We start from the raw sequence: 23,216 nt of genomic DNA on the forward strand, positions 1-23,216 counted from the left end.
TTACCTACCTGATAGGGGTGACACCATGATCCCAAAGGTGGTTTGCCCAGGGTGAGGCTCAGCAATTGCACTTGGATTGCACAGACAGAAAATTCCCACATGCGGGAATCTTGACTGCACAGTTTCGGGTAGTGGGGGACTCTGCTTGTGCTCTCCCTTGTTATTTAGGGGCAGTGGCGGCTCAGCGGCTAGAGCACTAGGCTATTAATGACAGGGTTGTGGGTTTGATACTCATGCTTGGCAAGCTGCCATTGTTGGGCCCTTGAGCAAGTCCTTTACTCTCTGCTCCCCAGGCACCACAGCAATGGCTGTCCATCACTTCAGGCATGTATGCTTACTATCACTGTGTGTGTTTGATTACTAGTGTATATATGTTCACCGCATGGATGCGTTAAAGACAGAGACCAAATTCCATCTGTGTCTCGTCTTGTCTTCATATTGGAAAGAAGCTCATCACCTTCACCTCCTTTTACTCTTGAACTAAGAAAAAGCGACACAGGCAAACAGGCATCTGTGTCAGGCTAAAAGCAAGGCTTTTACAATTTCTTCTCTCTAACATCCACTCCTAAAAAACTTCCACCTCAGTCTTCATTCTGAGGCAAAATAACAAGGTTGGAAATAAGCTTTTAATAACATGTCTGAGCATTTTTCATTCCTGGGACTACAACATACTAAATCAACCAAACAAACAAACCAGAAAGGGGCAAAAACTAGACAGAATGGGGTCACTACACAAGAAAGCAATAAACAAAGCCAACCACTCAGTAGGCATCTGAAAGTTGGCAATAATTGGCAATGCAAGGAAAAAGGCAACAGAGCAGGTATTTATACAAACAAAGTGATTACAAACAGGTGAGACAGATCAGTATTACAGTGAATTAGGAAACTCTCTGAATGACTGATGTAAATGGTGCATCTCCAAAACTGTATATATGTGTATGAGTTCCTGTTGAAACAATACAGATTGTGGTTATTAGATTTTGACTTAGCTGGTGCAGGTGTAGATCCTGGTGCCCTCTGGGTCCACGTGAGTCCAGGGAGACAGGGGGACACGGGTACCTGTAGATGTAAAGAGAGTCAACCTAGCTGTAAATAATCATATGCATATGTTTAATTGTGTATATGTATTGCCTGTTATGATGGCCATTATGTGAAGTGTAATGTGTGTATTATGTTTATTATGTGTATTGTTTGTCTTTTTGTATTTGTTGATTTGTTAATTGTCAACATTATTTTTTTCTTCTCTTCTGTTGTAGATTGGTTGTTGGCTCCTAGAGGGGAGGGGCCTCAAGTATAAAGCAGGAAGAGGGAAGGGCACAGGGCCTTCTTTGATTCTATTTCTTTTCTTCGTGCAGAAGACCACTATGCATACGTAAATATGGGTGCTTGATTGTGTCAATAAAATTGAAACACTGTGAACTGTGAGTCTCCGTCCGCTGCGTTTTTACAGGCCTCATGCCCTGGCCACAACACACTATCTTATATTTCATTGTACTACTGTGCATGTAGACCACTTATTGAGTTCAGTTGCTCAGCCACACCCATCAAGCACACAGTCATGCAGTCTCCATAGACAAGCAGTGGAAGTACAAAAGGTGGTACTGAGGAGCTCAGTGACTGTTCTATACTGTGCCATCTTTGAAACAAATAAGTCAGTATGTCCTGCTAGAGCTGCCTTGGTCAACTGTAAGTGGTATTCAGAATAGTTTAGGAGCAATAACAGCTCAGACAGAAAGCGGTAGATCCAAAAAGCTGTCAGATGATGTGAAGGTGTTTTTTTAGCACTTGGCAGACCTGACTTGGTATGCTTCTAACTCTGTAGCCACACTTTGTTAAAAGCCTTTCCTGTGCCAGTATGACTGTTCCTTGTTCCTGTGTGCATAAACTGAACAAGTTTAAAGTGAAGGAACTGCAGTGGCCTGTACAGATCCCTGACCTCAGCCCCACTGAACACCTTTGGAATTAATTTGGAGGTGGAAGAAAACTGGACGAAACCTAGGCGGACACTGGAAAACACACCAAGCATCTCACACTATACTTCACCCTTCTACACTTCAATATATTTAAAATCTGTCTCACCTAAACAGTGACACTGTTACCATTAATGTTAACCTTTATTATAAAAAATCAGTACTGAGCATAATGCCATTTTACTGAGAAGTTCTCCAGAAACTTTCAAGTTCAGTTTTTTATATCTATTTTGTTGTATAGAAGTTTATATATGTAGTAGTTTGTTATATCTAATACGTTACACATTACAGTTAACAACACAAATGCTTATTATAACATGTCAAACTTAAGGTTTCTGTTGGTCTTTTACCACAGACAATTGACCAGTTTATTATACATTAGTGTCTCACTTTCACAACAGGAACTATGATCACTGCCTTTTCCACATTTTGTCTTTTTGTATCTGGTGAGTCCCTCATTTAATTAAGATCCGTTTCACTTGTTTACATCATAATGATTTATTTTAATAAATTGATTTTGCTTACGTTGTTTCAGTGACAACATCTGACATTGAAGTGCAAACAGTGAAGACTGGAGAAAATGTTATAATAAAATCTGACCAAAGATTTGTTAAAGACAAACAGTATAATTTAGGTTCGTATAAGCGAGTTTTGGAAAGCTGCCTCAGCTTGCTGTGAGATTGTGAAAATAATTTCAAAGTCGACCAGCGCTTTAGAGCCACTTGGAACAAAGAAGAGTTTAATCTCACCATTTATAAAACTCTGGAAGAAGATGCAGGAACATATTTCTGTCTGAGAGTGAAGGGTGATGTTATAGAGTTTGGATCTGGGACCCTTCTTCTTTTTTCTGGTAACAGTTCAATTCTTTTTTTGTTTTTTTTCTTTCTTTTTTTTTTTTGGTCAAGGTCAAAAGTCAGAAAAGAGTGTTCTGACTGAAATAGATGTGAAAGGTGGAGAGTCTGTTGCACTGCAGTGTTCAGTTCAATCTTTGAGCTGTTCAGGAGAACACAGTGTGTACTGGCTCAGACACGACTCATCCACTCATCCAGGAATAATCTACACTCATGGAGACTCCAACACTCAGTGTACCAAGAGTTCTGAGACTGGTTCTTCTACACAGAGCTGTGTCTATAAACTGCCCAAGAAGAACCTCAGCGTCTCTAAAGCTGGAACTTACTATTGCGCTGTAGCTGCATGTGGAGAGATGCTGTTTGGAAACGGAACTAAAGTCTTTGTAGAAGGTAGGACTTTTTTTCAGTATAGGACTATAACACTTTATTTGGATGGGACAAAACTTATGTTCAACTAAATGTCTATTAAATTCACTTCAATTTTCTATAATCTTACCTTAACCTCAACCCAAAATGTTGCTAAACCTGCACCCTATTCCTACAAATAACCCTTACTACCACACCACCAAAAAATCACAAAAGTTTTTGTTAACATTTAGAACTCCTTTAGATTATCTGTAGAGGTCTAAACTGTGCTATCCAAATAAAGTGAGATTGGGTATTGCACTGTATAATGAGACTGGTCATGAAAGGTGATCTGATTTTAAGTGCCTGTTCTCATGATTTGGAACATAATTGTGCTTTCCATGCAGGTGACTGTGTTGGGCATATGATAATTTTTTTTCCTGGCTCTCCATTTTAAGAACAGCAGTTCTTTCCAGCATGATTATTATTCTAGCAGTACTTCACAATATCAAGAAATTACGAAATAAAGAAAAAAGGCTGAAGACAGATCTCAGAATAACTGAGAAATAACAAGAAAGATGATTTTACATGTTGATGTTGGAAGATTGTTGTTTCCATTTGAAATAAGCCATTCTAAAGCATAACCTCATCCAGAGTTTGTGTTTTCCTTTCTCTCCACGGTTGCATTAATCCACTCAGAGGCTAGTTTGGCTAAAATATGCACAATATGATAATTCTACTTCATTTTAAGTAAAACAAAAAAAAGCACGTAATTGTATTTTAAACATACTGAGATTTGTCAAAGTATGTTGTAAATACAGTGTATCACAAAAGTACACAAGAGTACATCCCTCACATTTCTGCAGATATTTAAGTATATCTTTTCATGGGACAACACTGACAAAATGATACTTTGACACAATAAAAAGTAGTCTGTGTGCAGCTTATATAACAGTGTAAATTTATTTTAATTTAGGGATGGAGACATGCTTGGCCAGTCCATCACCTTTACCCTCAGCCTCTTCAATAAAGCAGTGGTCACCTTAGAGGTGTGTTTGGAGTCATTATCATGCTGGAACACTGCCCTGCGACCCAGTTTTCGGAGGGAGGGGATCATGCTTTGCTTCAGTGTTTTTATATTCATATTTGCCTCACTGGGTGTGTCTTTCTCTCTTCACTCACCATCAGTGTGAAGTCGCTCTCCCCAAGCTACCTTCCCCTATGTTTTCTATTGTAAGTTGTGAAGGATTGTATTTACTTTGATAATGTTAATGATTGTCAATAACTATGTTTAGCACACTGTACATTTAAAATTAGTTTAAAGAACATTTAAGAAGCATTGCAGCTGCTTTGCTATTACATACTGAGCATATTGGTAATGCACAACAAATACATGTAATACTTCTATTAAGAAGCAATGTTATTTTCAGTCCAGATTTTTTTTTATGACAAATTATCATCCTAATTAATGCTGGCTGATGAACACTGCACTATTTAATAAGAGAACATTGGCGATTTCCTCCAAAATGGAACCTCACTAAGCAGCACAGACAGCAGTAACCAGTACTTACAGCAACTAGACAGATTCCAAGAGCACACATAGGGGAACGTAGCTTGAGGAGAGTGACTTTACACTGATGGTGAGTAAAGAGGAAAGACACAACCAGTGTGCAAATGTATTATATATAACACACTTTAGACTGCAGACTGGACTTCTACTAAACTGTTTTTTTCATTCTATTGTGGAATGGCAGTAAACCCCATCATTAGACATTATTAAATCATTATACTTTATTACTATACTTAAGTACTAAAATGCTGTATCTGTACTCTACTGGAACATTAGTTTTCCACTTTTACTTCACTACATATTTTGGATGAGTTTAATACTTTTCTCTATTACATTTTTGATGTGCTGCATCGTTACCCATTACAATTATAAAAATGGTATGAATCTTTTCAAACCCACATTATCACCGCCAGAGCAGTGCTGAGAGCTGAAGCTGCCTCAACATTGAGCAGAACAAGCGATCAAGCTGTGAGCATGCATTCTTTCTTTCACTCTGCTGCTGCATTGAGAGCACTTTGTTAGTTTATTTTGAGATGGACGAACCACCAGAAGAAACATCATATTCACCACCCTCAAATACTTGTATGTGGCCTAATAGCCTGAGATTTTTAGTTGTAGTTTAGTTTACAGAGAGTTAAGCTCAGTGTTTTATACTGCTTTCCTCGCTTGGTTTTTTTTTTTTTTTTACCTATGAAACACTTGTATGTGGCAGGTTGAGTCAGTTCTGTTCAGCCTTTCTTTTGGGCAAGTTTGTTTAGAGAGTTAATTGAAGAATCCATGTATATGTAATCTGTTTTGTACATTCCTGTCCTTGTACTACAGGCAAAAGAATTGTAACAGTCCTTAAGTCTAAGCAATTGAAATGATATAAGCAATGCTATTCAGACTTTTGCCTGCTTTCTGTAATAACTACATAACACAACACTTTTTTATCACTTTTTACTCTTAGTACATAAGTAATAAATTAGAATTAACGACTTGCAATATTTAAGTACAATAAGTATGGTGCTTAAAGAACACTTCTACTTCTACTCACTTTTTTGATAGAGCACTTGTACTTTTACTCAAGTCTGGGTCTCTAGTACTTTATACATGCCCGCCTATCATTCATTCATAAAGCAGAAGCTTTAAAGAGTGGTTGTCAGAACACAGCAGCACAGAACATAGAGCACTATTTCACTTTACTCAGTCACAGGAAGCATTCAATTAGTAAACCTTTAACATTTGTCCAAATAGGCATTACATTCTTGTCTTATTTTACTCTCTACTGAACAACATTATTATTACTTATAAACCTAGCAAAGCACTCTGACACAACATCCCATCCTATACCAATTTAATGTTCCTTATAACAAGCCTCTTTAAACATTTCAGGATGATGGGTGTAGGAGCAATAGAATGGGAGTAATGGAAGCAGGACACTGGGGACTTCTGTGGCACAGGGGTGACATCCTACAGCTAGTCTGCACATTCTCTGAGCACTCAGCTGTGTATGCTGTCTGGTTCTGGGCCTTTCCGTGGGTTAACTCTGTATAGAGTTCTCTGCACATCAGCTATGGGCAGCTAGAAGACCTGATCATTAGGCTAAGGGATTTACTTAATGTGGGATGAACTGAAACACTTCAACATCTTGTAAAAAAAAAAAATATTAAAAAAATATATGTAAAAAAATATAATACTCTGTGCAAACAATACACTATATGGACAACAGTATTGGGACATGTGCCCCAATTCATGTTTTTTTGTTGACATATCTCATTTGGTGACAAGAGAGTTAGTGAGGTCAGGACATTGGATGATCACCACCCCACCATTTCCAGCTTCCCAACTCATCCCAAAAGTATCGGATGGATCATTCCAGAGAATGCAATTCCAGTACTCCACACTTCAGTGCTGGGGGGGGGGGGGGGGGGGGGGGGTTATACCCTTTTTAGCCCACGCCTCACATTAGGCATGTTGCCAATACATACATGTTTATCTGCTCCAGAGAGTACTATTCTATTGGTAGTACTTCTCTACAGGAACTAGACAAGCATTTGTACATCAGTGTCAGTAATTATGTAACTTAAAGGAGCTGGATGCATTCATTAGAAGGGGTGTCCATAAACATTTGGACATGCATTTTCTGTGTATGTGTAGTCTTATGCAAAATTGCATTGTAAAGCATAATTTTGCAAAAAAAAAAAAACAAAATAAAGAAAACCATCACATTTGGTGTTTGCAAAAAGTATGGTTTTATTTTTATTTTGTTTTTATTCAATTAAAAATAGTAGGAATTGTGCAAATTGTGCAGAAAATTACAGCAGTACTTATAGTGCCTTCCAAAAGAATGGAGTTTTTCCTATTTTGTTGCATTACTGTTAGCCCCTTGGGGCGATTCCGAGTCGCCGCCCACAGGCTCACAGAAGAACTTTTGTTGTGTTTCCGTTATAGTTTGATTGTAGGTTCAGAGCCTTTAGGTAGCCCGAGAGGCTTGTGACTCAGATCACGGTTTGTTTAGGCCAGTTTGGATCACAGTTCGGGTCCACTAGCGGACCTTGCTTCTAGCGTTGAGTTTTGCGAGGTACCTTTGCTCGCTCCCTGGATATATCCGTGACTCTCGCTCCAGCTAGGCGACCCTCTTCAACTTCGCGTCTTCAGGTTCGGTCGGCCTAGCCGTTTAGGGTTCAGTGGCTGGTTCCCCAGCTCTCTCCCCCCAGTTAGTGTAATCTCTGCGTGGTTCATGCTTGTCGTTAGTTTCCCCTGTAATCTCCCCAGGCACTGCCTGGTAGGTTGTTTTGTGTTGTTCCCAGTTCTCCCTCACCAGCTCACCCAGCTCAGCTCCCAGAGCCCCCAGGTCTCAGGTGTGCTTTCGTGTTTGCCTAGTTTACGTTGTTTAACTGTTTAGTCACTTTAGTTGCTGCATTGCTTGCTTTTGTTTACCCTCTGTGTTGCACCCCTATTCTGTTAATAAAAGTATTTTTATTGGATCCATCTCTGCGAGTGTTCGCCCTTTGGTGTCTGGCCTAACCAGCCATGACAATTACAACCTGGAATTTAAAATGATTTTTATTTTGATTGTGTCTGCAGGTCAGCTTGAATTTGTTGTAAGGTTGTTTGGATTTAAAGGTGGTTGAGATTGTTTAGCTGCCAGGTTCTTCAACACCCGTCAAGACTGTACATTTCTTAACAATGCTGTGCACAATGGACACACAGACATTAAGATCTCTAGAGATGGACCATGACTACAAATGAAAAAAAAACATCATGTGATTATGATTTGCAAGCAGACTTTTCTTCCCTTTTTTGTTTTTGTGTTGTTACAAAGCAAAGAAAAGATATGAATTGATGAATACCAAAGCATTGAAAGTGCAGTAAATGTATTGGAGAAGTAGTGCATTCTGAAAAGTCCCAGTATTTTTTGTCATGACTGTATATTGTAAAGTCTTATCTCAGGGAGGCACACAAGATAATAAAGTTAAGCAGATACAGTATGAGGGGCCCTGTGAATAGAACTGATGTTTCCATTTCCTTAAAAAGAAATTCAACCAATCACATCAGTTCACAACATCAGAACATCCAATCATGTCAGACTTGAGGTTTCTGTTGGTCTTTTACCATAGACAGTTGACCAATTTATTAGACATTAGTGTCTCACTTTCACAACAGGAACTATGATCACTGCCTTTGTCGCTTTTTGTCTTTTTGTATCTGGTGAGTCCCTCATTTAATTAAGATCAGTTTCACTTGTTTACATCATAATAATTTATTTTAATATATCTTGTTCATATTGTTTCAGTGAAAACATCCAACATTGAAGTGCAAACAGTGAAGATTGGGGAAAATGTTACAATAAAATGTGACCAAAGTTTTGTCAAAGACAAACAGCATAATTTAGGTTGGTATAAGCAGAGTATTGGAAAGCTGCCTCAGCTTGTTGTGAGATTATTTGACTATAATTCAAAAGACAGATACAGTCGACCATTTCAACAGCGCTTTAGAGCCACTTGGAATAAAGAAGAGTTTAACCTCACCATTAAGAAAACTCTGGAAGAAGATGCAGGAACATATTTCTGTGTGAGAGTGAAGGGTGATGTTATAGAGTTTGGATCTGGGACCCTTCTTCTTTTTCCTGGTAACAGTTCAATTCATTATCTGTTATTTAATTAATTCTTTTTTTGTTTGTATTCATTGTATTTTTTTATTTGTTTTGTTTTTACTTTTTTATAATTCCTGGTGAAATTCAAGGTGAAAAGTCAGAGAAGCAAACACTGACTGAAATAGATGTGAAAGGTGGAGAGTCTGTTACACTCCAGTGTTTAGTACAATCTTTGAGCTGTTCAGAAGAACACACTGTGTACTGGCTCAGACACGATTCGTCCACTCATCCAGCAATCATCTACACTCATGGAGACTCCAACAGTCAGTGTACGAGGAGTTCTGAGACTGGTTCTTCTACACAGAGCTGTGTCTATAAACTCCCCAAGAAGAACCCCAGCCTCTCTGATGCTGGAACTGTGCTGTAGCTGCATGTGGAGAGATACTGTTTGGAAATGGAACGAAGCTTAATCAAGGTAATGCTTCTGATATAGAGCTTTATTTGGAGAAAACCTGTGTTCAACTAAATATCTATTCAATTTACTTAAAATTTCCATAACCTTAAGCCTTACCCGTATTTTCTTATTTTGAGTGTCTGTTTTCATGATTTTGAACATAATTGTGTTTTCCATGCAGGTGACTGTGCTGGGCAGATGATCATTTTGTTCTGGCTCTCCATTTTAAGAATAGCAGTTCTTGCCAGCATGATTATTATTCTAGCAGTAGTTCATAGTGTCAAGAAATAAATAAAAGAAATAAAGAAAAAAGGCTAAAGACAGAACTCAGAATAACTGAGAAAAGACAAGAAAAGTGATTTTACATGTTGATGATCTCTTATGTTGGAAGATTGTTGTTTCCATTTAAAATAAGCCATTCTTAAGCAAAACCTGCTCCAGTGTTTGGGTTTTATTTTCTCTCCATACTTAGATACATCAGAGTCTAGTTTGGCTAAAATATGAACCATTTACTCATTCTTCTTACAAAATTTTTTATATTTTAAAAAGGGGCTCTTAATTTACACGGTCATATAATACAGTGTGTAAAATATGAAACATACTAAAATTTGTCAAAGTATGTTATACATATTCTAGCAATGTGTATGTATTTATTTCAAATACATTCTACATTTCACTCTGTTTTGAGTTAGGTGAATGTTTGTGATCATTTTACAGATTATTGAGTTTGGAATAATTGAGTTCATAGATAGATAGATAGATAGATCACTTTATTTATCCCACGGGGAAAGTCAGTTTTTACAGCAGCAAAATCAAACAAGAGAGCAGCATAATAAAAGCACTTAAAATGGTAGTAATTAATTTGCTTTTGGCAAGTGTTTGACCCATACAGTCTTAAAAAAACGCCACAAAAACTAAACTGCACTGATGTTTGATTTCATTTCTCCTCATTTCTCCTCATAACTGGGTCAGTTGTCCTGGCTTAGTAATATACAGTGGGTTTGTGCATGGAAAACAACATATTTGAGTACATTAACATTTATTTTAAAAGGTATTTAGCAGACATTTTGACCCAGAGCGATTTATAAAAGTCCTCCTCTGTTTACTCAGAAAATATCTTTAGCTAGTTTTAACTTCTAAGCGTAGATGTTACTAATGGAAATTAGTAACATCTACGCTTGGTCATTTTGGAATGGTCATTATGGAAAACACATGTGGAAGTTGCCAATTTTGCTTTTGGTGAGTGTGGCTGCATACTGGCAGGACGTATTGATCGCTCATCCATTATAGGGGGTTGGTAAGAACTTTTTTTGGGGGGGGGGTTTGGCACTGTTTCAGAGCACTGGTCATTAGTGTGTTTATTTGTATTCTTTAGTGTAATGTAGCAGAATAAAGCTTAGTTTACTTGAGTCTACCTTTTTTTACTAGGAGGTACCATGTTGAGTTCTACATCTTTCATCAAATATATAGTGACTCATTAAGGGACGGTTAGAAACACACATTTCTGGTTAAACAAAGGTTGTGGGTGGTTTTATGAATGTATGATTTTCCTGCTGAATCGTTATAAGGAATTATGTCTTTTCTTGTTTGTATACCCTAATAAAAAGTAGACTCAAGTATGCAGTGCACATGATGAGTGCTTAAATGAAACTATTGTTGTACTTATTCAGCTTTAATAGTATACAAAAACAGTATAAGAGTTTATAAGAGTTTATAGTTTATATTTAGTTTTATAAACCTATATTTTACACACTGTACACTTAAAGGGAGTTTAAAACACATTTAAAAAGAAACTGCTTTACTATTATGCACAGAGTGTATTAGAACTAGCACTAAATATACACTTAATATAACAATTAACATCTTCATAAATGCTGACTACATTACAATACATTAAGGAATAAGAGGTTACTGGCCCTTTATATATGTGTGTCTCTCTCCTTTACTCACCATCAGGGTAAAGTCATTCACCCCAAGCTACCTTCCCCTATGTGTGCTTTTATAATCTCTATAGTGTTGAAAGCTGTCATAGCAAGTTACCATTTTCGCTGCAGCTGAGTGTGGTTTTATGTTGGCCTATATAAATATATATATAGATATGCCATCATGAAAACACACTCAGCTGCAGAGAAAATGGTAACTTGCTCTGATAGGTGGTAACAGGAACTAATAGGAAAGCTTTACTTAACCAGGTTGTACACATAAATTATTATTATTATTATTATTATTATTATTATTATTATTATTATTTTAACTTCAGAACTCTCCAGTGTTTTGTCTTCAACCATTTCCGGGTGCTTTTTGAAATATGATTTCATTCACTGTCCTGCTCAAAGGGGCCAACACTGTGCTCCAAAATTCTTTGTTAGTCTTTAGATTTGTTGCATTCAGTCCCACAACAGCCCCAGAAAATCACTGAACCAAAGCTTATTATTCTCACAGTACTCCACTGTGTCAAGAATTATGAAAATAAAGAAAAAAAAATTAGACATACTTATGTATGTCTTAAATATCCTGTTATTAAGCATAACCTGCTACAGAATTTGTCTTTAGAGTTTGACAGACTTCAATAAATTCTCTCCTAGGATAAATTAGGAACTCTTATATTCATCCACTCAGAATGTAGTTTAGCTGAGATATGGACGAATGGTATTTCTTCTCACAAAAAAGAGACGAGTCTGATGACCTAAAGACCAGCTGGGATTTTACAGGGTTAATAAGTCAGTTTGATGACTTACATTCCCACCGGTCTCTGGTTACTACAATCCCACCAGTGGGATTCAAACATTCATAACAGAATATTCAGTTACTGATTCATCAAATCTGTTTGACTAGTCTGCAAACAACATACAGTGTGCCTAACCTGGTGGGGAGAAAGGAGGATAAAGATAAAATACCATCTGACAGCAGCAAAGTAGCTGTGTAAATAGAAATGTTTTAAAAGACAAGTGGAAGCTGGTGATTGGTCAACATAAAAGTGATGTAGAATTACAGTCTGCTAGTAGCACTTTGGCTGATGATTTCATTTCTTCATCCAATGCAGCCATATACAACGATATAACCAAGCTGTGCCTATGAAGGTGAAGTTTGCTTCTATTTAATCAATTTCTTCAAAATCTGATTAATACTTTGTGTTTTAGATTCACCTATCATTGTTAATGTACAATTTCTTCTGTGAATTGCAGTAAAACTGAATAGTTGTGGGAGTCGAATGAGCCTTAACAGGCCTCAACAGTGCAAAATGTGCTTTCAGCAACAGCACTGTTTCCATTAACTGAAACATACTTGCTTTGTTGTATGGTGACACTGGACACATCTCTTAAACAACAGGAAAAAGACAAAGGTAAAGTTGCGGCCACTAAAGCTTCTGACCACTTCAAAGATATTCAAACTGACAGCTTCACAGACTTACAGGCATCAAAGTTAACTACTTAATGAAGCCTGCCTAACAAAACTGTGACTAGGGTAAGGGTTATGGTTAGGGTTAGGAGGGACTACAACTTGCCATTGGACCAAGTTTACCTGTTTTCCTGGCATTACCTGCCTGCTCAGAATGTGACACTGAGCACATGCTTGATAGATTTACTTAGCACATAGAGACCAATCAGCTTTCTCTATGGGTAGGCTTTACAGCTGACCTCTGTGTTTTATCACCCATCAGTTAAGTTTAGTTTTGCAGCTCTATGACAGTGTATTCCAAAACCAGAGAAAACACACTTCACCCCAGACTATGTGAAGTTCATTTTGCCCATGATAAACACAGTGTAGAATTGATCAGCTAAAACTTTAGTGACAATGTTCTTTAGCAGTAAATGATGGTTTTACTAATTTTTGTATTTTTATTGCAAACAGGTAGTTTGATAGACAATGACCTCACCATGTTTGCTTTGAATTAAACAGAAAGTCAATTGGAATGTCGCTACTGTGCATTCAAGACATTAGATGTGTAGGCAGCCAATGAGTGATCAGCTAGCTAACCAACCATTTTAGTATTTTAGCCCCCAGTAAAACAAGACTTGCTCAGGAGCACCCTCTAGCTTTTTAGTTATTGTTTTGGTAGAATGGGAGGAACAAGATTCCTCACAAAGATCAGGAAATGTTTATTGGTATGTGTGGTCCTGCAAACAGAAGTGCTTTCACTTTTTCCATTTCCTTAATCGAACCAATCACATACATTTGCAACTTCAGAATGTCCAATCATGTTAGACATGAGTTCTCTTTTGCTGCAGACAGATGACCAGCACATTAGACATTACATTCTGGCTTTCACAACAGAAACAATGATCACTCTCCTTTACACATTTTGGCTTTTTGTAATCGGTAAGTGATTAATTTAATTTTTGGAATTGCTGATGATTATGCTTAATTATATTATATAATACATTGTTGAGGTGGCTTATTTTAGTCTTTTTTCCACCTTGTTACAGTGAAAACATCTGACACTGAGCTTCAAGTGCAAACCGCAAAGACTGGAGAAAATGTTACAATAAAATGTAACCAAAACACAGACAAACAGCACAATTTAGCTTGGTTTAAGCAGAGTTTTGGGAAGCTACCTCAGCTTGTTGTGAGAACATCTGACAAAAATGTCAGATTTGATCAAATATTTGAACAGCGCTTCAACGTGAGTTTAAATAAAGGACAGTTTGATCTGAAGATCATTAAAACTCTGGAAGAAGATGCAGGAACATATTTCTGTGTAAAGGTGAAGGATCATGCTGTAGATTTTGGATCTGGGACCCTTCTACTCTTTCCTGGTAATCTTTCTATTCTACTAACATAATTAATATGTTATTTACTAAGAATTGAAATAGTAAAAAAAATGTAAATCATATGTACTTCTCATATTTATCATTATTACAAACATTTGTTGGATCTTCTTTGGTTTTCATGCTACTCATTGCTTTTTTTGGCAATTTCTATTGCTAAAGATGAAAAGTCCAAGAAGCCTGTTCTGACTAAAGTGGATGTAAAAGGTGAAGAGTCTGTTACACTGCAGTGTTCAGTACAATCTTTGAGCTGTTCAGGAGAACACCGTGTGTACTGGCTCACACACAACTCGGAAGATTCTCATCCAGGAATCATCTACACTCATGAAGACTCCAACAGTCAGTGTATGAAGAGTTCTGAGACTGATTCTTCTACACAGAGCTGTGTCTACAAACTCCCTAAGAAGAACCTCAGCCCCTCTGATGCTGGAATGTACTATTGTGCTGTAGCTGCATGTGGAGAAATACTGTTTGGGAATGGAACTAAACTTAATGTACAAGGTAGGAGTATAGAGCCTTTATTAAAGTAATTCCACAAGTATGATACGTTTCACACCGTGAAAACTTGAACCACTGCTCATAAGTCCATTGTATTTCTGTTATCATTTCAGATGATAATTTTTGGATTGTTGCTACCTTGGCAACATTCATTGTGATATCTCTTATTGTGATTGTGGTTCTGGCTGTTCTTCTCCTTAAGAAGCAAAAGAAAGGTTAGTTATCAATTGTGATGCTGTAATGGTAATAGGATGTATTTGTAAAAGAGCTTTTGTAAAACAAATCTCAATTAAAGTATAACAGTTTTTATAAGTACTCATAGTTTTGCTTTTATTCATATTGGTTTTTAAGGTTTTCTCAGTGATCATCCAGTTCACACCAATCAGGTAAACTGTGAATATTTTTCTCAATATAATGTTTCCTAATGTCATTTATCATTTTGGGCCCTTTAACAAAGGAAAATTGAGAGTGGTACTGCTATATCCAGTAGTGTCATGTTAACACTGATTTGCAGTTTAGTAAATAAAAAGGTAAAGGTGCACGTATTTGTCACTAGACAGTGTGGACTGTACAGTGAAATGTGTCCACCGCATTTAACCCATCTGGTAGTGAACACACATTCTCACACACATGTGTTAGGGGCAGTGAGTACACACACCCAGAGTGGTGGGCAGCCAACTCCAGCGCCCGGGGAGCAGAGAGGGTAAAGGGCTTTGCTCAAGGGCCCAACAGCGGCAGCTTGCCGAGCCCGGGAATCGAACCCACAACCCTGTTATCAATATTCCAGCGCTCTAACCGCTGAGCCACCACTGCCCCCCATGAACATGCATGAATGTAATGGTTTGTAATGGTTCATGTTCTCTGCCAGGACATGGATGCCTTGAACTATGCAGCTCTGAATTTTAAGAAACCTCCTCCCTCCAGAACATCCAGAGTCAAGGAAAGTCAAGATATTTATGCACATGTTAAAGTGCGATAGGTCATGTGAAATTATCTATCTATTATATAGTTATTTTTTATTTTATTAGTTGTGTAAAATTGTGCTACACAATTTACATTTAGCAGTGAAGGGTTTGCAAAACTATGCATCCTTCAGACTGAATTTAGTCATGTTTGTTTAGAAAATCAGACCCTTCTTCATCTCAGTATTGTGATCTAATGATTTCATCTTCGGACTGCAAATATGTTATGTATTTTTTTTATTTGTGTTTTTTTAATACAAATTCATTTTTTGCATTTATTTTGTAACAGGGATCCAATGAAAGATAATGAATAAACATGTATCTAAAAATAATAATAAAGATGAATAAATTGTTTTGGGGAATTGTGTTTTCTTAATTGGAATTGGATGTACTGTACTGGTGTTTGGGTTAATGTTGAAAGCTTATTACATTGTTTAGATGTTTTGTTTTATATATGCTATGATATTTATTTTAAGAATCTAGTTAAAAGATATCATTATATGTCACTTTCTGTAAAATCTTTCCTATTTATTTGTCATGATCTTTTTTAGAGGCAACAGGGCAATTAGATTAGTCAGCGAGTACAGGGTTTGAATATCAGTAAATAGACTGATGGCAGTGATATTAGTAATGAGCTGTTGACACATGTAGACACTAATCCCTTCTGGCTAGTCTTCCTTTGCACACCATCAGACCCCTGCGATTAGTCCAGAATGCAGCAGCACGGGTTGTCTTCAACGCTTCCAAGTTCAGCCATGTAACTCCTCTGCTGCATTCTCTACGCTGGCTTCCTGTAGATTTAAAACCCTGACGCTGGCCTACAAAGCCAAGAATAGACCAGCCCCTCTGCACTTACGGCAATGGTCAAACGCTGATCAGTACCAAAAGCCCTTTGAGCTTCAAATATGGCTCGGATTGACCCACCATCCCTTAAGATCCATGAAAGACAAGCATCTAGGCATTTTTCTGCCCTGGCATCGGGTGCTGGAAGGAACCGAGCCGAGTCACTCACTGTCTTTAAACACAGACTGAAATAAGTACTTAGGTGAAGTGTAGCGTTAAATAATGGGAATGTTGCTGGTCAGATAATAAATGGAAACAAAACAGAAGAATGGTATGAAAGTGGTCTTGTTCAACAAAATAGTTACAAATGAAGGTGAATACCTGATAGAGCATGCAATGTAGTGGGTGATTAGGGTATGGAGGAAGAGAATGAATTATGCCACATATGTTACTACAAGTAGTTGTTGTTAAGTGCAAGATTTTTAATTCAGTTATGACCGTTGATGCCAATTTTGCTTTGTTTAACACCTATTCAACTTATTTGTCCTAGCTATATGTCTTGTGATAGTGATATACATAGTAAATTTACTAAAACATACAAAAATGACAAAAAACTGATTTGTACATTCCAGACATAATGTCTAAATTATTGACAGATTTGGGTGTATATTTAAGTTCCCAAGTAAGATGATGAACCAAAGTAAAGAAGAACAAAACCTGTGGCTCAAGCTCAAGTCAGGCCTTTCCATTAAATACTTAAATGCTATTTTATCCATATGAATACCTAAGAGTGCTAATACGTCTGACAAATAAACTATATGGACAAACATATTGGGACACCTGCTCATTCATTGTTTTTTTTTTTTTTCAGAAATCAAGGGTTTTAAAAAGAGTTTATCTTGCCTTTGTTAGAGTAACTGTTTTACTGTCCAGGGAAGGCTTTCAAGTCAAGTGGGTTTTTATTGTCATTTCAACTATATACAGAGTACACAGTGAAACGAAACAACGTTCCTCCTGACCCATGGTGCAACATAGCCACAGTGCATACAGAACACAAAGTGCAACACAGTACGAGTGCAGGCAGACAATACAACACAATACAGACAAAAGAAAAACAATGGAGGCTTTCTACTAGGTATTAGAGCATTTCTGTGAGCTTTGGGTTGCATTCAGTGACAAGAGTGTTGGTGTGGTTGTGATGTTGCATATCCCCAACTCTCTAACTCATCCCAAACGTATTGGATGGAGCACCATCATTCCAGAGAACACAGTTCACAATGTTCAATGCTGAGGAGCTTCATACCCCTCTATCTCACTTATGGCATTAGGCATGGTGGCAAGAGGTTTATGTCTATCTGGTCCAGAAAGTCCTATTCCATGGGCCAAATGTCTCAATGTGCATTTGTACATCTTTGCCAACAATGGCTACCACTTAAAGAAGCAGAATGAATTCATAGAGGTGATAGCGGTGTCCACAAACATAACATAGGACATGTAGAATTAGGTTAACAATGCACTGCCACAGAAAGTTACAGTATACACACAAATAGCAGAGTAATTGTGTAGGAAAAAAAAGCTACATTTTACTCTCTCATTCATCAAAACTATCAAGTAGAAAATACCTTTTATGTTTTATCCTTAAGCATTTTCACATACTCCTTGTAGTATTTAGGTCAATCAAATGTCAGTAAATTTGGCTAGTGCAGCATATGTAACTCCTTAACTGCTTTAACTGATGATGGAATAGGGAGGAGTTTTCCCTCTATTTTACAGTGGTGGGCAGTGACAAATATCCAAACGTTAGCACTCTTATGGGGCAACATCTGAAGCAGAAAATCCTCTGACTGTTTATTTCCTACCCTAACTGTGTCACTCTTAGCCCGGTCCCGCATGCTCGTTATTGGTTTCCTAATGCCTCACCTCTATTTCATTTCTTTCTCTGGCTGTGTTTTACTGCTAAACTGGAACTAAGATTGTTTAAACGTTTTACATTATTGGACTTAATACAGTCATACAGGGTCCAAAATTAATTAATTTCTCTTAATTTCCTGTTAGTGATCATGATTGAGTACAGCTGGTAGCTTCTACGTACCTACATAAAAAAAGGGTTGTTTGACAGCTCTCATTGGATTGACCAACATCCTGGATTGACCATCTCATTGGATTGATCAGCTTTTTTTAGCTGATCAAATAGACAAAGTAAAAGCCTTCTGGAGGTAAGTTTTACAGGTCACACAAGACATTTGGAGTAGTAAAGGTGAAACATTTAAACATCAACTCAAGTTAATATTGGTGGGGGTGATGACATGCTCTGGGGTTGTTGCACAAAGTGGATAAAATAATATAGTATCCATAGCTACAAGCTAGACAGATTTTAATCAAGACAAAATTGAATGTTCCAACACGACAATGACCCTAAACACACATCAAAGGTGGTTGTGAAATGGGTTAGCAAACATTAATCTTACATTAGGCTTTTGGAATGGTCTTCCCAAAGTCCTGTTCTCAAATATGTAGACTCTGGATAATGTTCAGGTCCATGTCTGGAAATCAACCAATGTCATTACCTAAAAGTGTCTGGATGAAGTGTTTGTTTGTCTGCCAGTTCAAGCAAATCACTAAAAGGCCAAAAAACATGACACACTTCATGAGTGTATGTATACTTCTAACCACAACTATATACATATATGATTGAACTCCAGTCAGCCAACTTTTCCGTAACTCATTCTATCAACACATTTAAACATGAATATTAGACTGCATTTTTTTGTAAAATGTAATTAATTTGTTTTTCATTAACTTATTTTTTAACACATTAAATGTTGTATGGCAGAAGTCTGTTCACTAGGCCTACACACAATATTTTAAGAGACCATTAGATGCCATCTACTGGAAAGGACCCTTTCAGAGCTAAATGTTCTACAGATAGTTGGTGTCCTGCAGACAACTGACATTTTTCCATTTCCTTAAACAATTCAACCAATCACATCAGTTCACAACATCAGAATGTCCAATCACATCAGGCACAAGGTCTATTTTTCTACAGACAGATGACCAGGTCATTAGGCATTACTGATTTGCCTTCACCACAGGAATAATGATTGCTGCCTTGGCTGTTTTTTGTCTTATTGTACCGGGTGAGTCACTCATTTTAAATATATTTTATTTGTTAATACTACCAACAAGTATGCGATTCAGGTGGTGTAATTAGTAATTAAAATGTTTTTTTTATTATTATTATTTGTTTCAGTGAAAACGTCTGACATTGATCTTCAAGTGCAGACAGTGAAGATTGGAGGAAATGTTACAATAAAATGTGACGAAAGTTTTGTCAAAGGCAGACAGCAAGGTTTGGCTTGGTATGTGCAGAGTTTTGGAAAGCTTCCTCAGTTTGTTGCAAGAGCATCTGATAACAGCAATGAAAATGTCAGATACGCTCGACAGTTTAAAGAACGTTTCAGGGTGACTTTATATGAAGAACAGATGGATCTTAAGATCATTAAAGCTCTGGAAGAAGATGCAGGGACATATTTCTGTGTGAGAGTGAAGGATCATGTTATAGAGTTTGGATCTGGAACCCTTCTACTCTTTTCTGGTAATAATTTTATGAAGCTGTTTACCTGTTTTGATATTTAAGTAAATGTAAATAAATAAAAAAAATTTCATTATTCTTAAAGATGAAAAGCCTCAGACGCGTAGGCTGACTGAAATGGATGTAAAAGGTGAAGAGTCTGTTACACTGCAGTGTTCAGTACAATCTTTGAGCTGTTCAGGAGAACACAGTGTGTACTGGCTCACACACAACTCGGAAGATTCTCATCCAGGAATCATCTACACTCATGAAGATTCCAACAGTCAGTGTATGAAGAGTTCTGAGACTGATTCTTCTACACAGAGCTGTGTCTATAAACTCCCTAAGAAGAACCTCAGCCCCTCTGATGCTGGAACTTACTACTGTGCTGTAGCTGCATGTGGAGAGATACTGTTTGGGAATGGGACCAAACTTAATGTACAAGGTAGGACTTCTGATATTGAGCCTTTAAAGTAGTTCCACAATGATGATACATTTCTCTCAGTGAAAACTTGAACCACTGCTCATAAGTCCATTTTATTCCTTTTATCATTTCAGACAATACTGTTTGGATTGTTGTTGTCTTGGCAACATTCAGTGCGATATCTCTTATTGTGATTGTGGTTCTGGCTGTTCTTCTCTTTAAGAAGCAACAAAAGGGTTAGTTGTAATTTTTGGTGCTGTAATAGCAAAAGCCTGTTTTCTGTTAGAGTTTTTGTATAGCAAATCTCAATCTAATAAATATAAAATAAATATAAGTAGTTACTAAAGGCAGTAATACGTTTACATTTTTTAGGTTCTTTCAATGATCACTCAGTTCACACCAATCAGGTAAACTGAATATTTTTCTCTATATAAGGTACAGTTCTGATCCTCTATCAAATAAAGATGGAGAGTGGTATTGCTATGGCCAGTGATTACACTGATTTACAGTTTAGTAGCATGTATGCATTTTTATAATGATTTGGAATGGTTGTTCTTTGTCAGGCTGAAGACATAGATGACTTGAACTATGCTGCTCTGAATTTCACTAAGAAGCCTCCCTCCAGATCGTCGAGAGTTAAAGAAAGTCAAGACATTTATTCACATGTTAAAGTGCGATAGTAAAAGGGATTTTATTAGCATTGAAAGCTCCGTACAAAATCAGTACAATCTAAATGAGAAAATATGTTATTTGACCGTATCAGTATCCGATGTACTGCACTATTTTTTTGTATTTTAAAGAATTTTGAATAATGTATTTAAAAGTATCTGGTCTTATTGTGTCTGTTTTTCTCTATAAACTGTGAATAAAGTTTTATTTTTTTGTATTGTATTTAAACATAATTGTTTGAAAAATAAATAGTAAATGTAGGATTTCCATTAGGGTGAAAACTGCTCAGATGTGGTTTTATTAACTTTTTTGCAACCCTGTTATTTTGCCATGAATGAGTATAACACAATTGATTTCTTTTATGGAAATGATAATCTCTGCTTTTATTAGGTGGTTTAAATCACCACACCAATTCACATGAGTCATTTATCAGAGGATAGCACAATAACTTTACCATTATAACATTATTTTCTTTTATTATTCCCATGTGTATTATTCCTATGTCCTCTCAGAGATGAGAAGATGAGCCTATTGGCTAGGATTAGTTTTTAGCCCTTATCCATGGCTCTTCCATAAGGAAAGCTCCTGGCCTCAGCTGTTTTTTTCACCCAAAAATGTGCGTTCCTTAAAAATGCATATCTCCCCCCAAAAAACATTTTCGCAGAGTCTGTTGGTGATTTGCATCCTGGGGACAGACTGACTCTTAACTATCTGCAATATCAATTATCAAATGATCAAAAACACCATATTCTTCAAATGTGGCCATTATATTTAACAGACTTGGGCAAGCAGGCTGGGTGTAGGCTGGGTGTGTATAAATGAAATAAGCCACAAATGATTCCTAAGAGTTTTTAAATGAAGACACAGCAGTGTTTGATGTTCATGGTATGTCACTTCCAAGCATATCTTTTTCCACTGTGCCAAGATAAATACAATATATGTTCGTTTTAAGGTACCTTGCAAATATGGTTTCCAAGATTCAAGAGTTGTATTGCCAAATACACAGTAAACAGGGGATGTACAAAGAGCATGGCAGTTACATGTACAGTATTACAACAAAGGTAAATGTATGTGTATAGTTGAGAAAAGATAGATTTAGATGTTTAGTCTGATGGCTTGTTCATAGAAACGTTTTGTAAGACTTGTCCTGGACTTCACAGTGTAGCATTCTTGGTGGTAGAACTGTAAAAAAAAGGTTGTGTTGAGGGTGTGTTTTAGTTATGGCTGCACTGCCTAGGACAGAGAGGCCTTTTGGTGTGTAATCATCAAAACGGCACAGTCCCTCTCAGGAGCAGCTTTTCTCTCACTAATTACAGAATTGTGAGTTTGATACCTGGGTTTACTAAACTGCTTCTCTTGAGTAAGTGAGCAAACCTCTTAGGGTGTTTTCACACCTATAGTTTGTTTGCTCTAGTTCAAATCAGTTAATTAGCTTGTAGACTCATTGCCTTTTCCCCTTGGTCTGGTTTGTTTTCACACAGGGAAAAAATCAAGAGCACCACAATGTGTGACAAGAAACCATGTGGGAATACTCTCTACACTTATTGGAGAAGTATTAATCAACATAAGCAGGCACTTATGTAGGGTGGCAGGAACATAAACCTCATTATTAGGACAACCAGCTGGAACTGGGGGTTGGCTTGCTCCAATTTAATTTCACTGTCTAGATCCCATCTACCAGGGGTTGAAACACATGTAAGGGGAAGAATAGTGTCTGGACTATCAGAGCTAGGAGTCAGCAGAAACAGTTGTGAGAGAGCATCAGCCTTGCCGTTCTTGGATACTGGGTCATAAGTTATAGTGAAGTTGATTGAAAACCGGTGACCAACATGATTGTCTTGAATTCATCTTTTGGCTTTCCTCAAGTATTCAAGATTACAATGGTCTGTCTAGGGCCTTCTAACCAACGCCTCCATTCATTAAAGGCATCCTTCATTGCCAATAACTTTCTGTTCTCTACATCATAGTTACTCTCCGCACTGTTAAGCTTAAGGGAGAAATTAGCACATGGATGCAATTTTGGTGGTGTGACAGAGCATTTGGACAAAACAGTGCCTATTCTTGTGTCTGACGCATTGACCTTCACTACAAACCACTGCACTGCAAAAGGCAGTTCGGGATTGGGCACTGTGGTGAACCTCTCCTTGAACATGCCTTCAGCTGCAGCATTCGAAACAAGGGTTTTCTTATTCCTTTTTATCAGGGTCATAAGAGTTCTTATGTAAAAATTCTCAGGTAAAATATTGAGAAGCCAGAAAAAACACAGCAACTC

The 23,216-nt window shown here is 37.2% G+C and overlaps 1 protein-coding gene, 1 non-coding gene and 1 pseudogene across 2 annotated transcripts; all 3 read left to right on the forward strand.

Moving 5' to 3' along the window:
• LOC140563159 (U1 spliceosomal RNA) lies at positions 1-160 on the forward strand. Its single transcript, XR_011980388.1, has one exon. It is a non-coding gene; the product is annotated as a U1 spliceosomal RNA (small nuclear RNA).
• A 2,216-nt stretch (positions 161-2,376) lies between these two features.
• Positions 2,377-15,514, forward strand: LOC140562750 (uncharacterized; annotated as a pseudogene).
• Positions 15,515-19,763: 4,249 nt separating this feature from the next.
• On the forward strand, positions 19,764-20,955 carry LOC140562751 (uncharacterized). The gene is made up of 5 exons (XM_072688611.1): positions 19,764-19,875; positions 19,958-20,296; positions 20,410-20,511; positions 20,648-20,682; positions 20,839-20,955. The coding sequence occupies exons 1-5, from the start codon at positions 19,764-19,766 to the stop codon at positions 20,953-20,955; spliced, it is 705 nt and encodes a 234-aa protein (XP_072544712.1).
• The last annotated feature ends 2,261 nt before the right edge of the window (positions 20,956-23,216 follow it).

Source organism: Salminus brasiliensis, chromosome 9, assembly GCF_030463535.1.
Source record: "Salminus brasiliensis chromosome 9, fSalBra1.hap2, whole genome shotgun sequence".
Lineage (NCBI taxonomy): Eukaryota > Metazoa > Chordata > Actinopteri > Characiformes > Bryconidae > Salminus > Salminus brasiliensis.

What these genes read in the sequence shown, in the direction of transcription:
- LOC140562751 (XM_072688611.1), top strand. Translation starts at nt 19,764, where the DNA reads ATGGATCTTAAGATCATTAAAGCTCTGGAAGAAGATGCAGGGACATAT. An exon ending in GACCAAACTTAATGTACAAG is followed by an intron (nt 20,297 to 20,409) that starts GTAGGACTTCTG and finishes TTATCATTTCAG; the next exon opens with ACAATACTGTTTGGATTGTT. An exon ending in CTTTAAGAAGCAACAAAAGG is followed by an intron (nt 20,512 to 20,647) that starts GTTAGTTGTAAT and finishes TACATTTTTTAG; the next exon opens with GTTCTTTCAATGATCACTCA.